The sequence below is a fragment of the Aotus nancymaae genome, unplaced genomic scaffold (assembly GCF_030222135.1).
Source record: "Aotus nancymaae isolate 86718 unplaced genomic scaffold, 86718_ANA_hifiasm-v0.15.2.pri h1tg000081l, whole genome shotgun sequence".
NCBI lineage: Eukaryota > Metazoa > Chordata > Mammalia > Primates > Aotidae > Aotus > Aotus nancymaae.
Genome location: NW_026988496.1, coordinates 5152973 through 5174350, shown reverse-complemented (window position 1 = coordinate 5174350; position 21378 = coordinate 5152973). Strand labels below are relative to the sequence as shown.

Below are 21378 nucleotides of genomic sequence, written 5' to 3'. Positions count from 1 at the left end.
TCCTCTTTACGGTCTAACAGTGCTTAAATAATTTCCTTTATTAGATTGACATATTTAATCCATTTGGGACTTATTTTTATTTTAACTAGTAATTTAACTTTATTGTTTTCCAAATGATTAACTAGTTGTTCTGACACTATGTAGTGAATAATTCATCCTTTTTCCACTGAATTGGAATGACATATTCTATATACTGTGTCTGGTTTTGGCTTTTCTGATCTCTTCCACTGATCAACCTAAGCTGGAGCCAATATCAAACTGTTTAATCATTATGACTGTAAATACTTTAAATGTATGGTAGAGAAAGTCTTATTACTCTTATTTTTCACAAATATCTTGCCATTATCTCATGTTTTATTCCTTCAGATAAATTATGGGATTATTTTGTCAAGATTTTGTTTGAGTTGTTTTAAGTTGATAGATTTCATTGGGGGAGAACTGAAATCTTTGAAATATTGCATCTTCTTAGCCATGAATTTGGTACATCTTTGCATTTAATTCAAGTCTTTCGTTAAATACCACCATGAAGCTTTTTGTTTTGTTCATATAGGCCCTGCATTAACACTGTATATATAAAGTGTGAGAAATATTACATTCTTCAGGCTTCCCTATAGGTTAACAATGAAGATGATGACTCAACCCTGTCTTTGTTTGCATAATGTGATGCCACTAGTAGTGGGCAACTTCTCTCCCTTACCTCCTCTGTGCCAAACAGGATTTTTCAGAATGAACAAATTGAAAGAATCATAATCAGACACTAACCCCAAGCCATACTGCATGATAGCACCAATGGGACTGACAGAAAACAACAGAAATAGGTAGGAAGCCTGCAGATAAACAAACCTGAAAACTGTCTCATGGCCTCTGTTCCTGCTGGAACTTTGAATAATACTTAAGTTTTATGATGGAAGAATAGGACTATGAAGAAAGACACAGAGTACCATCAGACAGTCAAGAATTTCAGAGTCAGCTGGCCTTGGACCTCATGCCAGCCCATTTTGTAACTATCTAGGTAGTTAAGGGTTTAACATTTTTCTAATAAGACAGTTATTATGCATTAAATGAGTGATTTCCTTGCAGCTCTAGAGTGTGACCCTACCTACTTCAACATGAGAAGATTTTTGTATTTGTCAGTCATTTTACAATGACTTGTAATGAGTCCTTTATTATCAACTGTGGATATAACTTCGCTGTTGGAAATTAACAGTATCAAACAACTGGGTATAATGTTTGTAGTATCTGAGGAGGGGGAGCTGGATAGGAAGTTGTATTCTCTGTGTTAATTATTCAGTCACTTACGTTATAGTGTGGGAACAGAGGACCTTCTAGAACCAGCTTACAGCAGGCCTAGATCCCATTTACACACGTCTTCTGTCACCTGAATATGGAGAAGGCACCCACAGGGCCATATGCTTTTTAGACAAAGAACAAAGACTTCTGCCACACTCAGAAGGCTTTGCCTTCAGACTATAATCACCCACACCATATTTCCTTCTGATCCAGTTTCCAGATTTTGTGCTGGCACTAACACCAACTTGCTGTGGCATAGGGTATGTTATTTCAATACTTTGTGCCCATTTTCATAACTGAAGAGTCAGGCATCACATTGGGCATTTTTAGATTCTTTACAGCCCAAAGATTCTGTGTTTGTAATTAGTCCCAATGGGTTAGAGCTAAAAGGAAACAGTGGGTTTCCTGGAAGGAAGGGACTTGTAACACAGGCCAGAGATAAAATGGGGTGCATTCAAGAAAAGATGGGGGCAAACAGTTTTCAGGGATGCTACAGAGAGAATTCCAGCCTTGTATGGAGGAATGGATGTGATACAAGCAAAAAGTCTTTAAAATTCCTTCCAACCAATCTGGGATCCATAACCTTATGGACTGTGATTTGCAGCAAACCAAGAATATGATGCCAGTCAGAACAATATCCCTGATAAACATAAATGCAAAATTCCTCAAAAAGACTAGGATTGTTTCTGGAACGCAAGGATGATTCAACATGTGCAAATCAATAAATGTGATTGGCCATATTAACAGAATGAAAGACAAAAACTATATGATTATCTCAATAGATGCAGAAAAATAATTTGACAAAATTCAACATCATTTTATGATAAAATATTTCAAGAAATTGGGTATTAGAAGGAATGTTACTCAACACAAAAAGGCCATATCAGATAAGCCCACAGCTAAGATAATGACCTTGAATGAGATAAGGATGCACACTCTAACCACTTCTATTCAACATAATGCTGGAAGTCCCAGCCAATTTCAGATTAATGAGCCTCATTTTCTTCATCATAGAATAAGATATATGATAATCCCTCTTATACTTACTTTGCACAATTTATGATTATGATTATAATTATTTTGAGATAGGGTCTCACTCTGTCACCCAGGCTGGAGTACAGTACCACAATCACAGCTCACTTCAGCCACATTCTCCCAGGGACAAAGGATTCTAGCACCTCAGCCTCCTAAGTAGTTGGGACTACAAGTGCACACCACCAGGCCCAGCTGATTTTTTGTTGTTTTTGTAGAGACGGAATCTCACTATGTTGCCCAGGCTTGTCTCAAACTCCTGTGCTCAAGCGATCTTTCTACCTTTGCCTCCCAAAGTGCTGGGATTACAGGAGTGAGGCACTGTGCCCAGCCCTGCAGATTATTATTGAACTTTGTAAACTAATCAAAGGAGAGCGATTATTATTACTGTTAACAACTCTGATAGCCTCATCCATATATTTGGAGACATTGAATAAATAGGAAAGAAATAATAGCAATCCAATGATTTTACCTTGACTCTCCCATTATTTGGGGAAGTGATAGTTCAGATAGGAGAAGTGACTTGCAAGCAGTCTTGAGAGATTACCTGTTCTATTCCCTATCTTTGCCTCTAAATCAAATTGTACAGATGAATAAGGTCTTATTTTTAGAACTTACAGAAAAAAGACTCCTTTCATATCCATCTTTGGAATTCTCAACCACTTCTGTAACTATTAAGTGTCATTTCAAACATTAAATTCATCATTCTGCTTTGAAGGAACACATGCCATGTGTACCTATTTGTATGTTTTGGTGTGTTTTATGCTTTATGTGATCACCCACATATGCACAGATAATTCCAAAATCCAGTGTGTGGGTGTGTACACACACATACACACACTCACACACCTGTGCACTCACACATACATGAAATGTTTATACCTACATTGCATGTGATTGGCAACATTAGTGCCTAAGGCGATATTAACCACCTTGAGTTTTTGGAGAAGTTTTGAAAACAAAGACAAGAGACTACATGATTCTAGGTGTAAGAGGCAATGTTGCAATAAGTTATTGTCCTAAAAAGACCAAATAAATGGACAAGAGACTATTATTTTGGTTAGTTTCTTGTTTACCAGTAATACTTAAGTCCTCCACATTAAAAAAAAAAAAAATGCTGCAAATATATTACAGAAGAAATCCAGATGTCCTTCAAGATTCTTAGAGTTGGAAAAGATTTTAATGACTTTCCAGTCCAATCTATTTCATGTAATCAGTGGAGTCCAGAGAGGCAAAAGGACTTGTCCAAGGTCATATAGTGAGTTGGTGATAAGACTGAACAAGGATTCAGATGTTGGGGCTTCCAGCCCACTGCTCTTTCTCTCATCTAGGACTTGTATATTTTTGTTCAGTGGAGATTTTCTTCTGTAATCTCAATACCCAGTGCTGGACCTGGCATATAATAGATTATCAGTAAATGTTAAATTAATATGTCATGGCTTTGGTTGTACTGGGCTTTGCACTTACTCTTGAGTATATTGTAAAGAATATATATGTTTTAGGTTGCCATGTTTTAGATCAAGAGGCACCCAGAGAAAAGGTTTGAATTGAAATATGCTAAGGAAATTATCTGAGTTCTAAATTGAAAAAAAGAAAAATCCACACTTTTCCAATATAAACTCTCTCATTCACAGAGAGATTCTCTTTCAGAAATGCAATCTAGAACTATTTTGGGAGCCATATTCCATTGGCCGTGCAACCATTTCTTGGCAAACTGGGGCCAAGGAACTAGCATTTTCCTAGGGAAGAAGAGATTTCTCAACGAAATCACATACTTTCTAACCTATGGTTATTTTAGTAATCAGTGTAACAAGCTAGTCTTGAGGATTGCAGCAGTACCAATACTCTGAGAGTGTACCAGTTCTAGAACAGCTACAGCACTGGAACTGAACCCACTAGAATTGAATACAGGACCTGTTTTTGAGGAACTAGCACCCAAAGGCTGAACATCACTTGTAGCACCATCCTTTCTGTGCACATATCTCAGTCCTCAGTTTACAGCAGAAAAAAAAAAGCTGTTAGCAAATTATGTGTTCTATTTATGCAAATAAAATCCTATGGTATGGTAGAAAGAGCACTGGCCTAGAGGCCTTAGTTTTCTCCTATGTTAAAAACCTCTAACACAAGCCTGGTTTATAGTAGGCACCCAATAAATGGTAGTTTTCTTCCATTGGAAGCCTCTGATTCAGTGTGCTTCTTCAGGTAAGTCACTTCCCTGGAACTCCTCCTTGGAATGAGAGTTGTACTGTTGTGATTTTTAACAGTTCCTTCAAGCCCAGGATTTTGGAATCCTTTAATAAAGGGAGAAAGGAAGGAAAGAAGAATGGAAAGTTAAAGGAAAAAAATAAGGAAATAAAACATTAAAAAGGAGGAAAGGAAAAAGAATCCTTTACTACAATAAAGCTAATTTTATGTTCTTCCAAGTACCACTTTGAGTAAAAGAAGTTCTTTGCTGACCTAGATACTACTGAATCTACTACGTAAAATAGCCTACTGTAATAACTGTATTTCTCTACCTAATCTGCACGTTTTAGGCTTAGTAAAGGGAGACGAAAGCTGATGTATAGTTAAATTTATGTTTTTAGTTGTTTTTTTTTTCTGCTCTCAAGTGTCAATCACACTTTAGTTTCTGTTTCTTTTTCCCACCACAAGCATTCTTCCTCTGCCTAAAGAAACTTCCTTAAAATCCCAGTCTATTCAGTAAATCAAAGCACAGCAATAAATTTGAGAAAAAAATACCAGGAACATAGAGAAGGAAAGTGGAGTGAGGGGATGCAGAAGCTCAGGCTGGAGCAGGGTTGTAAGCACGAGAAGTTCTGCATGTTTCAGAGCAGCCAAGGATGTATCTTTGCCTATTCCTGCTGGTGACTTTGTGTGTCTATGCATCTCTCTGCTACTACTTATATGTTCAGTAAGTCAATCCACATTTATTGAGAGCCTGCTGTGTGCCAGGATTGTGCTAGGATAAAGGAGCAAAGTATTGAGCAAAATATGTTTTTGAGTAGGCTTTCAGAGTTTTGAGCAGCTGTAATCCTGAGGATCTCTAGGTCTGAGCATGTGTGTGTGTGCACAATTCTGTGTATCTGTGACAAGTCCAGGTGTGCATGACAGTGATCTTTGTTACTCTGTTGACTTCATAGAACTTCCTTTTACTTGCTGTGATTCACTACACAAAGTGGGCTTTATCTCTGATTTTTATAACCTGCAAGACTGGGGGTATGATCACTAGCAATCTAAAAACAGTTAGAAATCCCATGGAGTTATCTTTTATAGAAGTTTTCCTATACTATTATGAAAAATAAGCCTCTTATTAGAATGAGTGGAACTCTCTGCATGATTACAGGTGTCAATAGGAAGAAACATTGACTGAGTTCAAATCTCTTCTATGCCATGCTAAAGGGGTGACAAGTTCCACAATGGATCATTTTCTCATGGGCATTTCTGGCTTTTGGTAAAAGTAGAGCATCTTATTTTAAAAACCAGTGAGTAGTCCTAATAATGGAGATATCATCAGGATCTGAATTGTCCATCCCTGAAAAAAAAAAAAAACCTATGAAAATCCAACAATGTAGTGCCAAAACGAACTGTTTTAATAGTTAGATTCTTTATGATCAAATTGTTTGGGGCCATACTCTCTCCACTTTTTTATGTGGTAGGATACAACTCCATATAGTTCTGTTCTAGAAATACCCAAAGGAAGAGACTCTGGAAACTCATTAACAAGTCTGTCCACCCTTGTATTTCTTCTCCCAGGGAAACAGAAGTACCTGTGTGCCAGCAGAAATGATTGCACCATTGATAAATTCCGAAGGAAAAATTGTCCATCTTGTCGTCTTCGAAAATGTTATGAAGCAGGGATGACTCTGGGAGGTAAGATACTTTCTCTTCTCCTCCTCTTCCTCTGTCTTCTTTCCCCCTTTCTTCCCTCATTTTCTAGTCTCTTTTTAAACGAGATTTTCTTCTTTGGTGCTTACAAGGGGACCAGCCATGCTCTAGACACAGGCTGACCCTTTGATAGCCAACATGGCCATCAGCCAGCTGGTGCCTTTTTTTGTCCTTAACTATGCCACTCCCCATTCTGGGGCTCAGCATTAGAGCAGGAGGTGTGAAGCAGGGATCAGGAGCCAACAGAGGGTGAGTGAGGATGCAGGTGACTGGGCAGGGTCCCCAGGGAACTTAATGGTACCAGCCTGATGTTGTTCTGTGGTAGCTAGGATAAGAGAATTGAGAAATCCAGAACAGTCACAGGTGCAGGACGACCCAGGCACAGGCTGACCCTAAACACCTGGGAATATCCTTCAGCTAACTGTTGCCTATGTTGTAGGGCCAGCCACCTGGAATGAGAAGCTGCTTCTCTTTGGAGCCTGAGACTAGGCTGCCAAACAGAGCCAATTTCCTATCCTATATCTCCCAAAGATGAACAGATGTTTTAATCATTTTCTTTTATTTGCAAATCTATTGATCATTTCCAAAAGCATTTTTTTTTTCCAGTGGCACAGTAACATGATGGAAGGAAGATACAGCTCTTTCAAGGGTGTTCCTCTGTCATAACACTCTCTATCCCCTGAGCCTGTCTACCATGAGCATTGTCACCGTTCCAGAAAGGCTTGACATCAGTTGATTGACACATATTTTCTCTCTCCAAATTCCCCATCTCTTCATGTTTACATCTGCCCAATGCCAGGGTCCTCGCTGCCGCCTGCTGCTTCCAAAAAGATGCATATTTCATGAGAATAACAAGATCATTAATCTACTCCAATTTGGAAATGGAATTTGAAAAAAGGCAAGCTTGTTTCTGAGGGCCTGCAACTGTAGTCCCAACCCTGATTATTCATTATTAGCCTGGAAAACCCAAGTGCCCAGAATCCAACCCTCTCCTCTCTCCTCTTAAGGCTAATTTAGCCCAGTTGTCTATATCTGGCTTTCTGTGAGGTGTTCAATACCTTGTTTGCCTATGTGCACATTTATAGACAACAGCTAGTTCTCTTATCCTGGAGCAGGGCCATTTGTGGATCTTCATGTAGAAAACTATATCCTCCCCATCCTCACAGGGCAGTAGTATTATTTAAACAGAACAGAGTACCTCAAATGAGTTTACCCAGGCTAGATGAGAGACAATTTCAAAAGAAGCAGTTCAAGTAGCATCTAGTACTCCCAAACATCACAGGTAGATGTTCTATGAGTGGCTTTCCAGGCATCCACATCAAATGAGACCCAGATATCTGAGAAAGCTCAACCTTGTTTTGTTTTGCTTGGTGTACCCCAAAGAAATCCAACAATTGAGGTCTACAGTGGAGAAGAAGTAGGACTGGGGTCAGGGAGTACAGAGGGAAAGGCAGGAAGGGTGACAAAGTGATTGACAAGAGGAAATGTTCTCCATATGAATGTTGCAGCCCCATGTTGAGGGTTCTTATGCATTCACCTGTCAATTATGTAGCCTTCTGTATAGTATAAGAGATGAGGACTCTCAGATAGGGAACCTCTTGGCTTGCCATCTGGCAATATGCATTGCAAGTCCACTTTGATGCAGCTAAAGTGTAATGGTAACAAAAGTCCTCATAACATTTGGATGCAAATCTTAACATTAATTCCATGTCTCAGCCAACATTCTCCATTATAAAGCAGGCTGTAACATGATTACAATGAACCACCTCTGAAAAGAAGCCTGTGTATAACAGATAATTTCACTACACTATATAGCAGTCAGATGCAGGTTTGTAAATTAATTTATTGGTGAGAATGGTTCAGTACATTTTCAAATTGATTTATTGGTAGAGTACTCAAATTTGAGTGGGCTTGGTGAACGCAATGAAGACAAACTGAGAAGTGCTATGACTGACTTTCATTTGAGTTCCATGCCCATGATATTTACTGAGTGTCTTCCACCTACAAGTCACCATGCTAGGAATTAGAGCTTCAGGCTGGCAAACATGAGGAAGTGTTTGCAAAATACAAGGATTCTTGATGTTGTGTAAATGGCCTTGCCTTTAGAGTCAGGCAGATCTAGTTTAAAGGTTCAGTTCCTTTACTTACTGTGTGCCCCTCTGGGCCTCAATTTCTTCATGTGTGATTTAGAGATACCATCCTCACAGAGTTATAATGACAATCAGATGACATGATAAATGTGAACATCCTTGACAAATAACAAAGTGCTAGACAAATGTGGGGCTTAATATGACATTGAGGTCACTAGTAATTTAGCTGGAAAGGCTGTAACACAGCACTTCCTGATGGCTTTTACCCTAAGTAACTTGGTATACCATATAATATGTAACACCAGAGAATTGCAAGAAAACACTCTTGATTACCTGAAACCAAAAGCACCACCAGAAACCTATTCAGAAGCTAATTTTAGTAATTGAGTGAATCATATGCTATGTTCAACTATCATGCCAGTAAAAACCCAATTGTTTACCTTCTTAAATCACTGCTTGAAGAACAAATCTTTCCATTTAGCTGAATCAACTTATCTCCACATTCCCTACCCTACTGCCACAACACCCTCTCAAGTTTTTTGTTAACTTACACATCCAGTGCACAGCACACCTTTACTCAAACAATGGAAAAGAAAGTGTCAATACAAAGTGGCCCTGTCTATTCCTTAAGGAGTAGACTTCCATTTTCATGAGATTTGGATTTAACATAGACATATTGATTACCTAGAAGAAGAATTCATATAGTTTTATCTTCTGATTCCCATCACTCAAATCAAAATTTTATAGTATATTCCAAAATGGCAACTAGGAATGTGGCCTTGAGCAAGTTCCTTCTCTTCTCTGATGCTTGGTTTTCCCATCATAGAATTGGAATTGTGAGTTTCACTAAGGACCTTTCTGGTGCTAACATTTTGTGATTCTATGTAAAAAGCCACACAGAAAGGATTGTTTTTCAGCTTTTTCTTAGATTGTCTGTCCCTTGTTCCCAGAAGTATAGTGAGATTTGAGTGCTTTCATACATCATAATTGTATCTACCTCCATTCGTACCTACTTAAGATATCTGTCTAAAAGTAGACTAGACAGATAGATCATTGAGGGAGTGGAGGGCAGAAGGACTATCTCTGTATAAAGAAGCTGGCACTCTTCAGCTGATGGTTGCTTGGTCTTCAGGCCTCAAGATCTGTTAATCTGGCTTTCTCTATAGTGTTTCATTCACTGTTTGGTGATGGAATCTCTTCAGCTCAAAGGTACTTAATAGATACAGCTTTAATTCTTTCACGCTTCCAGGCTTGCCTACCTGTTCCTTGCTTTTTTTCTAGTAACTGTTGTTTCTGAAAGGATCTTGAGGGTGGTTGGAGTCTCAGAATGGTTTCCTTAAAGACTACCTTCAGGCTCTCAGTTTCTCATCCACAACGAAGACAAGCCTTTCTTTGTAGACACATTCCGGGCTGCATTTGAAAACCACATATTGTCAATTGCTTAAAAAATTTAAATCCCTTGACTACTTTTCATTTCAGAAAACACTTACAAAAAGTGTCCAAATAAGGACCTTCCCTCCAGGGAATTTGCTGTAGCTTTCTTACAGTCCATAGTTAGGATAAATGTAAAGCCATCTCTCATTTTTTTCTGCACTTTCCAAGGGTACACTCCTTGTTTCCAAGATGGAATGAGAAAGAAATGCCCTTCCTGCCATCTTCTCCCCTGACCTTTTCCTCCTTCCCACTTTCCCTCCTATTCCTCTTCAAACATGATTTATTTCTGTGTTTTGCAACTCTTGAGTTCTCAACTTTTAGTAAATGGTGTTGGCCCCTATTGATTCCTTCCTCTCCTGGACCATGGAAGATAGTAGGCCTTTCAGAAATTTCAGGTAGCAGCGAAACCCTGGAAGAAGAGAAGGAACATGGAGTCCTAGGCCATGTGAGAACCTGAGGTGTTCAGCATGTCCTTCACAGATTCATCTAGCATATTTCAGAAGTCTCTTTCTGACTAGGAGACTGAATTCTGCATCTGAGAATAAAAACTTAACATATCTACAGGTTTTGACAACCTCTATTAATTATCTAGTTGAGAGGATGGCTCAAGGAGCCCATGGCCATGTTTTGATGTTGTTATAGACGCTATGAACATCCTTGCAGTTTCCATTGCTGAAGATAGCCCTGATGCCAACTGTCTCATCATTCCCCATGTTCAAGAGCATCTCAGCATTGCTCTCTCTGGATCTCATGTCCTGAATGCAACAAAGTGATTTCACTGCTGAATTACTATTCATGGCATGGCTCTTCACAGCATTTATTCATCCATGTATCTATTCATCCATCTTTCCAGCCAGCCAAGAAGCTCATGCTTTCATCTTTTCATCCATTTACTCATCTATTCATTCATTTAGCAAATATTTAATGAGTACCAACTATGTGCCAGACACTCCACCAAGGAATAATAAGATATTATTCCTTCCCTCAGAAATTTAGGCAAGGGGAGAAAGGTAGTGATGAGGAATATACTTTAGCTATAAAGGAAAATAAGAAACCACTGGGAAGTTTAATGAAATGGAAGAAAAAGGGCATCCAAGACAAAGGGTACACTTTGAATAAAGGCACAAAGACATGAACAAAATGCATTGATGGTTTGAGGAATAGCAATTGGTTTAACATGGCCAGAGCTGGGGAAATGGGAAAGGCAAGCTGAAACCACATTGAAAGCAAACTTGGTTATAATACTAGGTAGTTTAAACTTCAAGCAATTGAAGATCTATGAGCATAGGACAGACATGATTACATATTATTTTGTTTATTTGCATTTTTTTTAGAAGAAAACTGGCAGCAGCACGAACATTTTGTTGATGAGGGCTTAAATTTTAGGAAGCAAGACAATTTTAGAAAGGCCAAGTAGAGAGAAATTTCTAGCATAAAATTTTGCTAAACACCCAGGATTTGTTCCTGGGGCCAGTTACCTCCATTTGGGTTGTTACTAGCAAGTACTGACTATGTATGTGAAGAAATACTGGTTTCGACCAAGACAATTGGCTTGTATAAGAGGCCTACCCTCATACCAAAAGCCAGCTTCCTTGCTCTAGGCTAGGGTTTACTGGTATGTGTTCTGAGAAAACTAGTTTCATACATGTTCCATGAATAAGTGAGGGAAACTTGCATATTACGGTCCTGCTCAGGAAGATTTACAATCCTTATTAGCATATTGCAGGTCTTGGTGAATATTACAATAAAGTAACCTGAGGAGCATTGTAACTCAGGATTCCCAAAGCTGATTCAACCACAGAACTTCATTTATTCACATAACACCTGTTATCCTACAAAACCACTGTTCTCCAGAATACACTTTCGAAAACTTGGGTACATGTAAAAACACTATACCCAGCCCAGTTCACCATTTTGCAGATGTGTATGTCATTAAGAATCAGTCAATAATGCATTAATGATCAAAAGCAGACCATCATTACCACATCTCAAGATTATGCACCATTAGCTACTAAAGCCGCAAAAGTAGATCATGTTGGGTCTATAACATTGTTGCCATACACAAAGGATAGGTTGCAAAAGTGTCCTAGGCCAAAGCATGATTATTTCCCAAGTTATCTAATGGCTGCAGATACATATTTCTCACCTAAGGATTGTGCTAAAGAAGTTATTTCCAAGAAATATAGTGACTTCTAGCATCATGCAGAATGATCTTTTCATATTTTGAATATCTAGACATTCTGCTGTAGAATTTAATAGTCCTTTTATATACACTGTCTGACCAGCATTTTGACATTTACTCAGAACCCCATCACAGTGCTACCACATATCCTCATTGCTAAAGTAGGAGGCTGAGAAATCATAGATTTGTAGAAGCCACCCAATGATTGAGTCCCCTCTGCGTCCTGTTCAGCAGGCAGCAGAGTGTCATAAAGAATTTACAATGTGGAACTCAGTTACTGGGATTTCCTCCATTCGCCTTTGACTCTCTAGGCTAGAGTTCTAAAGACCACCAGGTTGGTGATGCCAGTGGTAAGTCTCAGTTCTGAGAAGTGCTGCTTTCCACACACAATTCTCTGATACCTGAGTGCTCTGACTGATCTCCATAACTGAGGCATGCACCGAGGAGCAGAATCACCCTATAAATGTTGGCATCAACAGGTGCAACATGTGACTCAGCACTTTGAAACTCTGGGGATTTTCTTGTTTGATTGGTTTTTGTTTAAAGAGGTCCTGTGGTATAGTGAAAATAGTATGAAAGACTCAGATACAGAAAGGCCTTGTTTCTAGTCTTGGTTCTGTTACTTACTGTCTTGATGACCTTGGGCAAATCATTAAATATCTCTGAGCCTCAGTTTCTCCAACCACACTGTGGGAATAATAAAGTATGTTTTACGACATTGTTGTAAGTATGTAGATAAACTGGTACACAGTAGGCACACAATAATTGTTACGGTACCTTTCAGCCCTTCATTTTGGATGAGAAATGGTCTTTGTTTCTGTTCCCAGGCACCAATGGGGCCTGTTCTCTCTCTCTGCTGTTACAGTGTGACTTTTGGTTCTTGTTTCTTTGTCTTTGGTCTCTAAATTGCCCTTGAAACAACCCTTGAAATTTGCATTCCATGACCTAAATCGTCATCCCTAAGTTGATTACATACATATTTAGTGACACTTTGGAGGAGAAAACCTTTATGTCTCTCTAACTGTAGTTCTTAAGGGAATCTGCATATGGGGAAACCAGAGATTCCATCTCTTAATTCCTCCAAACCAAATTATCTAGGGTAGCATATATATGTTGTACTCTTTCTCTGAGCATTTGCTCTTAGAGAACTATGGTTAGAGAGAAGTAATTTTTTCTAATCATAAAAATTAATGATACCACATATCTGATTCTTCAATGAGTACCTCCTTGTAAAATTTCTACTTAAATCCTTGAGTTTTTAAAATGTAATAGCAATAGAAATATTTTATTGTTGTTTACTTTTGCTGTCAGTGCTCCAAAATCCCTCAGTTGCTCTTGAGAGCAAAAGGATGTCATACACAATGTTTTCCGAAAGTAGTAGGCAGAAATCAAAGAGTACACAGCACACAATAGGCCATATATACAAAGGCAAGTATTTCCCAAATATAAAAATTCACAAAAAAGCTTCATTTTTGCTGATAACCTGGCTGTTTAAAGCATTTTATCATATATTATTTAAAAAGGGTGTTGCTTGTCATTACAGACTGTGGGATGTGTTCCTAAAGATCATAAAAGTGTAAAATATTTTCTTTTTATACTGAACATATACATAGACAACTTACCTGAGCAAGCTGATTTTTAGAAACTTTTACATATATTTTGGGATCACATTGTTAAGAAGTCGAACCAAGGGAAGAACACACAGCCACCCAGAAACCGGTAGAGCCTTCAGCTCATCTGTTATTAATATTTCTGTGACAACAGATATCTAGAAAGTAAACAGGAAATGGCATCGCTACCCTGCATCACCTTTTTTGGAATCAGGTTCCATTCTTCTCAGTCCAGTTCATCCTTGCGATACTTTTTAGATCAAACCAAGGCATAGAAATATCGTATTTTCTCCTGCTTAATACCCCATGGAAACATTGCCCCTGTGGCTGAAGTAAAAATTGATTGTTTAGGGACATTTCAGCTGTCTAGCAGTCTTCAGTTAAAAACATGTAAGCACCAAGCACCTGCAGAAAACTTGGACTGACATTTGGAACTAAGAAGAAAATCTGCATCTTGACCAAGATGAAAAGTCACCAGCCCAAGCTTGTGCAGTGAAGTGTCATGCTGGCCACAATGAAACCAGAAGAGACTGATCACTCTCCTCAGGATGGAAAATGAGGCATAGAAGCTTTGATTAGTGAGCTGTTAGGCACACAGACTTGAATTTCAAAGCATTCTCATCTCCAGTCTGAGTAATAATGCTTGTAGTATTAAGTAATTCTTTGACTACTGCAAGAAATTCAGCAGACTCCAATAAAGAGTCTTTCTTGGCCTCTGAGTGACTGTAACTTAAATTCTGCCTCTTTTCTCTTCCCCTGTATCTTCCCACACTCCCCATCCCCCCACACACACACAATTCTTATCCACTGTGTTCAGAGAAATGCACACATATATATATAAGTATATAGTATATTTGTCAATAAAACAGGGAAGAAGAAAAAAACTACAAGTAAATAATTTTCCATTTCCCCATCTCACTTCTGTCGTACAAGTAGATAGAAAGAGAAATCCCCAGTACAAAATGGCAACCACCCACCTCCCCTACTTTACGTGCTGCTTCCTATGTTAGAGGACCTGACTTAGGCATCTGGTTATGGCGCCTGCTAGACACAAGTCCATATTTAGACTGCTACATTCAACAGTGTCTCTCTTTCATATTAGAAAAATTCCGGGTTGGCAATCGCAAGCATCTCAAAACGACCAGACCCTGAAGAAAGGCTGACTTGCCTCGTTCAAACTGAGGGCTCTAGAGGGCTGTAGTGGACACTTGGGAGAAACCTGGCGTTTGAGTCTTACAAGCTTAGGTTTTTGCTTTTCAACACAGACTTTGACATTGGGGTTGGGGGCTACTCTCTTGGTTGCTGACTCCTTCCAATAAGACCAATAGTGTTTTCCTACCTCACAGGGATGTTGTGAGGACAGGCTGTAGAAGTAATAGCAGTCCATTTAAGTAGTTGTGAGTATCATGATTATTGTTCCCTGTAATGTGGCTTGGCATTGCCAAAGTGCTTCTTGATTGTTCTTGATCATATATGATGGTGGCCAGGCACTGACTCAGACAGATGCAGTGAAGTTCTGACTCAATTGCTTGCTTTTCACAGTGTGCTGCCAGGGAGAAACTTTGTTGATGGGACTCAAGGTGTCACCTTGGACAAGAAGCAACTGCGTCTGTCTGAGGTTCCTGTGGCCATCTTTATTTGTTTATTAGGCAATTCGTATTTCCCCCTTAGGTTCAGTCTTCAGGACCCCTGCCAAGGACCTAGATCTTAGCCTCAGGCCCCATTACTGAGCTGAAGGTAGTAGCTGATCCACAGAAGTTCAGTAAACAAGGACCAGATTTCTGCTTCTCCTGGAGAAGCCCGCCAACTCCTCTCTTCAAACACACCGGGAGACTAGAGTCAGACAATTTTTATTCCTAAAGTCAAGGTGACTCTGTTTTCAGAAGCTCACACATACTTGAAGCTTCATAAGGAGGAAGAAGGCAAAATCAGAACCATTGCCTACTTCTCCTGTTTCCTACTGAAGAGAGGGTGGAAGAAAATGGATCAGACTTTCCCTATTACATCTAGCCCTACTGTAGCCACACTCCCCAATTGCTCTCTCACATCACATGTTTCTCTCTTCATCAGCTGTGAGGCCTCAGTCTTCTCCCAAGCCAGACTCAAACATTGTATTGATGTCAAAGAAGAGTCACTTAGAATTTGGAATATTTTGTTCTCTCTCTGCTCTGTAGCTTCCATATGGAAATCAGTTTCTTTCTGGTGGAGAAGTGGAGTCTGTAAGGCCAGGGACAGACACATAAGAGAGTCAGAAGCACTCTCTCTGACCTGCCCCGAAGCCTGTCTTTTTTCCCACCTTCTTCTCCAGTCTGTCTAAACACACTAACACACACACAGACACTCTCTCTCTCTCTCTCTCTCTCTCTCTCTCTCTCTCCTTTCTCTTTCCTCTGACTCAGCAACATTCTGGAGAAAAGGCAAGGAAGGACTTCAGAAGGGGAGTTTCCCTTCCCTCAGGGCAGAATTTTAATCTCCAGACCAACAAGAAGTTCCCTAATGTGGTTTGAAAGGCTAATAAGGTTTATTTTTAATTGCTTTCTGTTTGTTTGAATGTTGCATATTTCTGCTAGTAAAATTTTCCCTTAATAAAGCCATTAATACACCAATCGTATTTTCTTATTTACAACAGACTGACGGAATTAATGCTGTTAACATTGGACCTATTTTCTTTTTTTCCCTTTCTTTCTTTTTTTTCTCTCATTTGCTTTCCAGGTCATGCTGACCTGTTCAGCTTGGACCGTTTCACATTTGTTTTTAATGTCAGTTTAAATGTAATTGTAAAAGCATGTATGCTCTAAATTCATGTAGTTACTTTTTTTAATGGAAAAGCCTGGTATTCAAAAGCATTTCCAGGCCCTGCAATTTCGTATGAGCAGGTTTTTGGTAAAATCTTTTGTCCCTCACTCGGGATGGCATCTGGACAGTGAGCCCCTGTCTTCTGGCTCAGTAGTCAGAGAGAGGAGACTTGGAGACGGTTGCTGCTGGATCCTATGCTTTGGCAAGGATGTGCAGCATTGCATATCATTCTATCATTAATTACGTTTACTCCTCCATGAACTTACCATTAGACTAAAAAGTCCGACATAAACTTTGAAAGATAAAATTTGATATTCTTTCCCCTGGCAATTTCTCTGACCCAGAATTGGGACTGGGAAGAGAATGGAGACTTGGGGGAAAGAATCAAGGAGGCTTCTTGCCTGGGAGAATTTGACATGCACTTATTAATCCCACTTGGTTGCACTCCCTACTAATCCCTCACTGCATACCTGCCAAGGATTGGCTCTGCTCCCTGCTTCTCATCCCTATCCTAGTTCTTCTTAACCCATCTGCATTTTCCACCACTGATCCTTCTCTCCAGTAAGATGCTATTCAACTTGATGAAATATAAAGAGTAGCACCATCCTGGAAGTGGTTTTAGCTCCTGCTCTACCATTTTCTAGCTGTGTGACATTCGACATGATTTAACTTTTGCCCTTCAGTATGAACAGTCTTTAAGGATTGATTTAGAGGGGAAAGGAAGGGATAGACAAGATCCAAGGCCGTTGAACTCCTTTTATGGAAATGGACTCTTTTCTCTAAACCAAATTTGACACCAAGTCCCAAACATAGGTACAGAATAAAGTGCCTCTGTTCTTGTTTGAAAGGAGGTGGGGTGCTTGGAGCCACAAGTTCAGGCCCACCTTGCCTCCTCTCAGGAACCCTTGAAAAAACTTATAGGACTCTTGGGGCTCTACCATTGTACTAGACTGGTGTCTGGGTAGTCTTCTAACTCCAATTCTCTCTTCTATTACATTTCAGTCCTTGTGAAAACTCTGTATGTTTCATAAGTTCACTTTTTCAGAAAGTTCACCTGCTTGGGATAAAGGGCATGAAGTGGAGAATGTGGGGCTCAGTAACCAGCAATAGTAAAAAATCATTGATTGACTTACATAATTTAATCTGTTTTAAGCACCTTACAAACATATTCATCTGAAAAATCACAACCTTGTGCGGTAGGACTTATTATTATCTTAGGATTCTGAAACCTACCAGCTTGACCCTCAACCTTTGACTTGAGATCAGTTGCCCAAAATGGAAAACTATACTTTTCACATTTTAGCTCCATAATCAGTCTTTCAGAGTGATTTCTAGGTAGAGATCAATTTTAGAAAAAGTCAGAACCTACCCAGTGGCATACACAGTCACAGGGTGCAGACTACCTTCACTGGGTTCATCTCATTTCCTCCTAAAAATAGTCCTATGCAGTAGTCAAGTCATGTCATCACCATTATATACATGGAAAAACTGAGGCATAGGAGAAATCAAGAGATCTGTTCAAAGTCACACATCCCACAAGACTCTGAATACCACCATCAAGAATAATAAGCCTTTTACGTGAAAAACATTTTAGAACTTCAGTGTCATTATTGCATTCTGCCTCCTGGAGTTCAGTACGCTTTTTCACCATGTTAATCTTGGAGTCCTTCTGGTTGTATAGAATCTGTCTTCTACTCTCAGACAACACCACATTGTCTGTATCCTTCATAACAAACTTATGAATTAAGTAGTGATATTATCCCCATTTTACAAATTCATTAACTGAGATACTGAGAGGCTAAGTCTTGCCCAAAGTTACACAGCTAGTCACTGATAGAGCCAGAGTTACAAATGAGGCAGTCCAACTCCAGAATATTTGCTCTTAACTGCTACCATCATAGATGTGTAAGGAAACTAAAAGCCACAGAGGGAAAGATGTTCCTGAGGTCCCGCAATGGAATACTGGACTCCCAATCCAGTATTTCTCTGACATTCTAATCCTCAAGTTATACAGTGAGATGCCTTGATTCTAGTCCTAGTAGATGGAAAGATGGCTGGCATGATTTAAGGTAAAGGCTACAAACTGGTTTTCCCGGAGTCAAAATTCACCTGCAGAATTCTGTTTGTCCAGCAGAGTGTTTGTTTAGAAAATTGACACAGACTGCCCCAGGCAGTGCATCAATCACTGTCACTGTCCCCAACTCTTCCTATTTATGTTTGCCAGGCTTTTTTACTCAATTATGTGTCTGCCTGACTTGTGAAGGTATTTGAGTTTATGACTTTTAGATTTAAGCATTGCAGTATATAAGCACTGTGCATACACACATACTCACATGCATTCACAAAAGTATAGCCTAGTCTAGCTTCACAAAGAATTTGTAGCCCTGCACCAAACACACTTTTTTGTTTACTTAGCATTTAGAATTAAATTTAAGATCTGAATTTAGTTTCACAGGCATTCATGTGTGGAAGAACCTCGGTTATTGTTTTTCATTTCATACTGTCTCACACTTGCTTTCCTTGCTGTTTCTGGACCCCTGTTTATCCTGCTTTCTACCCTTCTCCATGCCTGAGTTAGGGACCCTGCAAGCCATTCACTCGTTAATCTTTAGGAATGAATGGAGAGTGGAAACCAGTATGTGCCAGGCATCCTCTTATTTAGTTCTCACAAGTGCCCTAAGAGATAGGTGGCAGCACATTCATTTTATAATTGAGGAAACTAAACCTCAGAGAAGCTAAACAAAGACCTCAAATCATTAAAGTAGTAATTAATGCTGCTGGGATTTGAATTAACATTGTCGGACTCCAGAGCCCATTCTTTTGTCCTACATCACAGTTCCTTACAAGGAAGATGTATTCATTTTTACTGCTGCATAGCACATTGCCACAAATTTAGCAGCTTCAAACATTTATCAGCTCACTGTTTTGTAAGTCAGAAGTCTGGCACAGCATGGCTAGATTCTCAGTTTAGACTCTCTCAAGGATGAAACGGAGGTGTTTACCAGGATGCATTCTAATCTGAACTCAGGATTCTCTTCCAAGCTCAGGTAATTATTGCAGGATTCAGTTATTTGTGGTTGTAGGAATAAGGTTCCCAGTTCCTTTCTGGCTACCAACCAAGGGCCATACTCAGCTCCTGGAGGCTGCCCTCTTTTCTTGTCATGTGGACCCCAACACCTTCAAAGCCAGCAGCAGAGACTCTTCCTTGTGTTGAATGTTTCTCACTCTACGGATGTCTTTCCAAGAGGATCCCAGTCCCTTAAGGGCTCTACTGATTAGGTCAGGTCCATCAAGAATAACCACCCTTCAAACTCGACTGTATTAGGACCTTAATTGCATCTACCTAGTCCTTTCACAACAGCATCTAGGTTAGTGCTTGACTGAACGACTGGAAGGAAGGATGTATACGCTAAGGCCTCAGAATCTTGGGGACCATCTTAGAAGTCAGCCTACCACAGATGTTGATTCTTTCCATGTGTCAAATTTCATAGGGAGATAGGGAGAAGAGAAATGTCTTTGACCTTCGGCAGAGGGATTCAAACTTTCTAAGACTTTGGAAACTTCATATCACCTTCACTTTTCCTTTGATCATGGTTGAGGAGACCTATATCTTGGGATGGCAAGGAGTGAGACTGGAATAGTACCTAAAGGTTAAGGAAGCTAAAAAAGTTACAGATTGGTCACATCTGCTCCTCCCTAGGAACCTGATTTGAGAAATTTTTCTCTGGTGCTGTAGAGATAGCTCCCACAGGGGTCTAATGCCCCAGCACTGAAAAGTTAGTTCCCCATAGGATCCAGGCATGATATCAGGCCAAGTGTTCCAATCTCCTAAAGAGGAGTTAGGAACAGGAGAGCCCCTTGCCAACGGCCCATTTTTGTCACTGCTCTGACCCAAGACTAATAGGACAGAGTGAGCAACTCACATACTATTAAAACTATCCACTTATACTGCCCCTTTTTCCTTGCTTTATCACTAAATTTAAGTAAGCCAATGCTTCTCTGCCTTGACACAGTGACAATCTGACCTGTATTTTATATGGAAGAATTAGATTTGACTCTGGGCCTTAGGTGCAGAGGGCAGGAGAAGAATAGGGGTGGCCTTCATGGAAGAAAACAAGTCCTTGGGCAATGAGTAATAGCTGAGACTAGAAAGCCTCACTGTCCAGAATTCCAAGTCGTCTAGCAATATCCTGGCCTGTGCTACAGAGAGAACATAGGATCGGCTGGCAGAATGAATGGAGTCTGATCTCAATTACCTTTAGTATAGTCACTCTCTTTAGGCAGAGAAGCCAGAACACCCGGTGCAGCTAGGGCCACTGTGGTCATAGGGACAAGCACACTACCTGGGTCCTGGAGGCAAGTGGGAATGCAGCTTCTCTTCCTTAAGCAGATGCCATATAGGCCTGGGGAGGAGGATGTGAGAATACCAGCCAAGTTCTCACTGGCACTATACGGAGAAAGGGGAATTATTTCATCTTGATGGATTCTCCCCACAGTCTCTGCACATATTGATCTTACTTGTAATGAGTTTGCTTAGGTTCAAGAGTCATGATCCCAGGGAGATCTGAGTCATTGGTGGGAAAGTCAAGGTAACAGATTATATCTCACTGATCTCACTGTCACCAATTGCTCTGTGTGTCCCTCCACCTTTTTTTTTTTGAAAAAGTCCATGGATTCATCTGTGTATAATCCATTTGTATTCATTTCTTCATTTTCAACAGCTTTAGTGGGGTATTACAAATGGGAAAGCTGCCCCAGAGAACAGTGTACATTCACAGCATTATTCAATGGAACTTTCTGAGATGATGAAAATCTTCTGTATCTTATGTTGTCCAATATAATACAGCCAGTAGCTACATGTAGCTTTTGAACACTGGAAATGTGGCTGGTGAAACTGAGGGATTATATTTTTTTTAATGTTTTAGTTAATTTAACTTTTAAAATTTTTTGCTTTTTATTTTATATTTTAATAATTAATCTAAACTTAAATAGCTCACATGTGGCTACTTAGCTACTATATTGAGCAGTACAAGTGTAGAAAGATCTGAGAGAGACACGT

At 39.6% G+C, this 21378-nt stretch overlaps 1 protein-coding gene across 1 annotated transcript in view; it reads left to right on the top strand.

Moving 5' to 3' along the window:
• The window catches only part of AR (androgen receptor), a 77968-nt gene that overhangs the window by 33097 nt on the left and 23493 nt on the right, over positions 1-21378 (top strand). The window contains exon 3 of the mRNA XM_064368986.1: positions 6076-6192. Within this exon, the coding sequence (XP_064225056.1) occupies positions 6076-6192 (117 nt within the window). The remainder of the gene's footprint in view (positions 1-6075; positions 6193-21378) is intronic.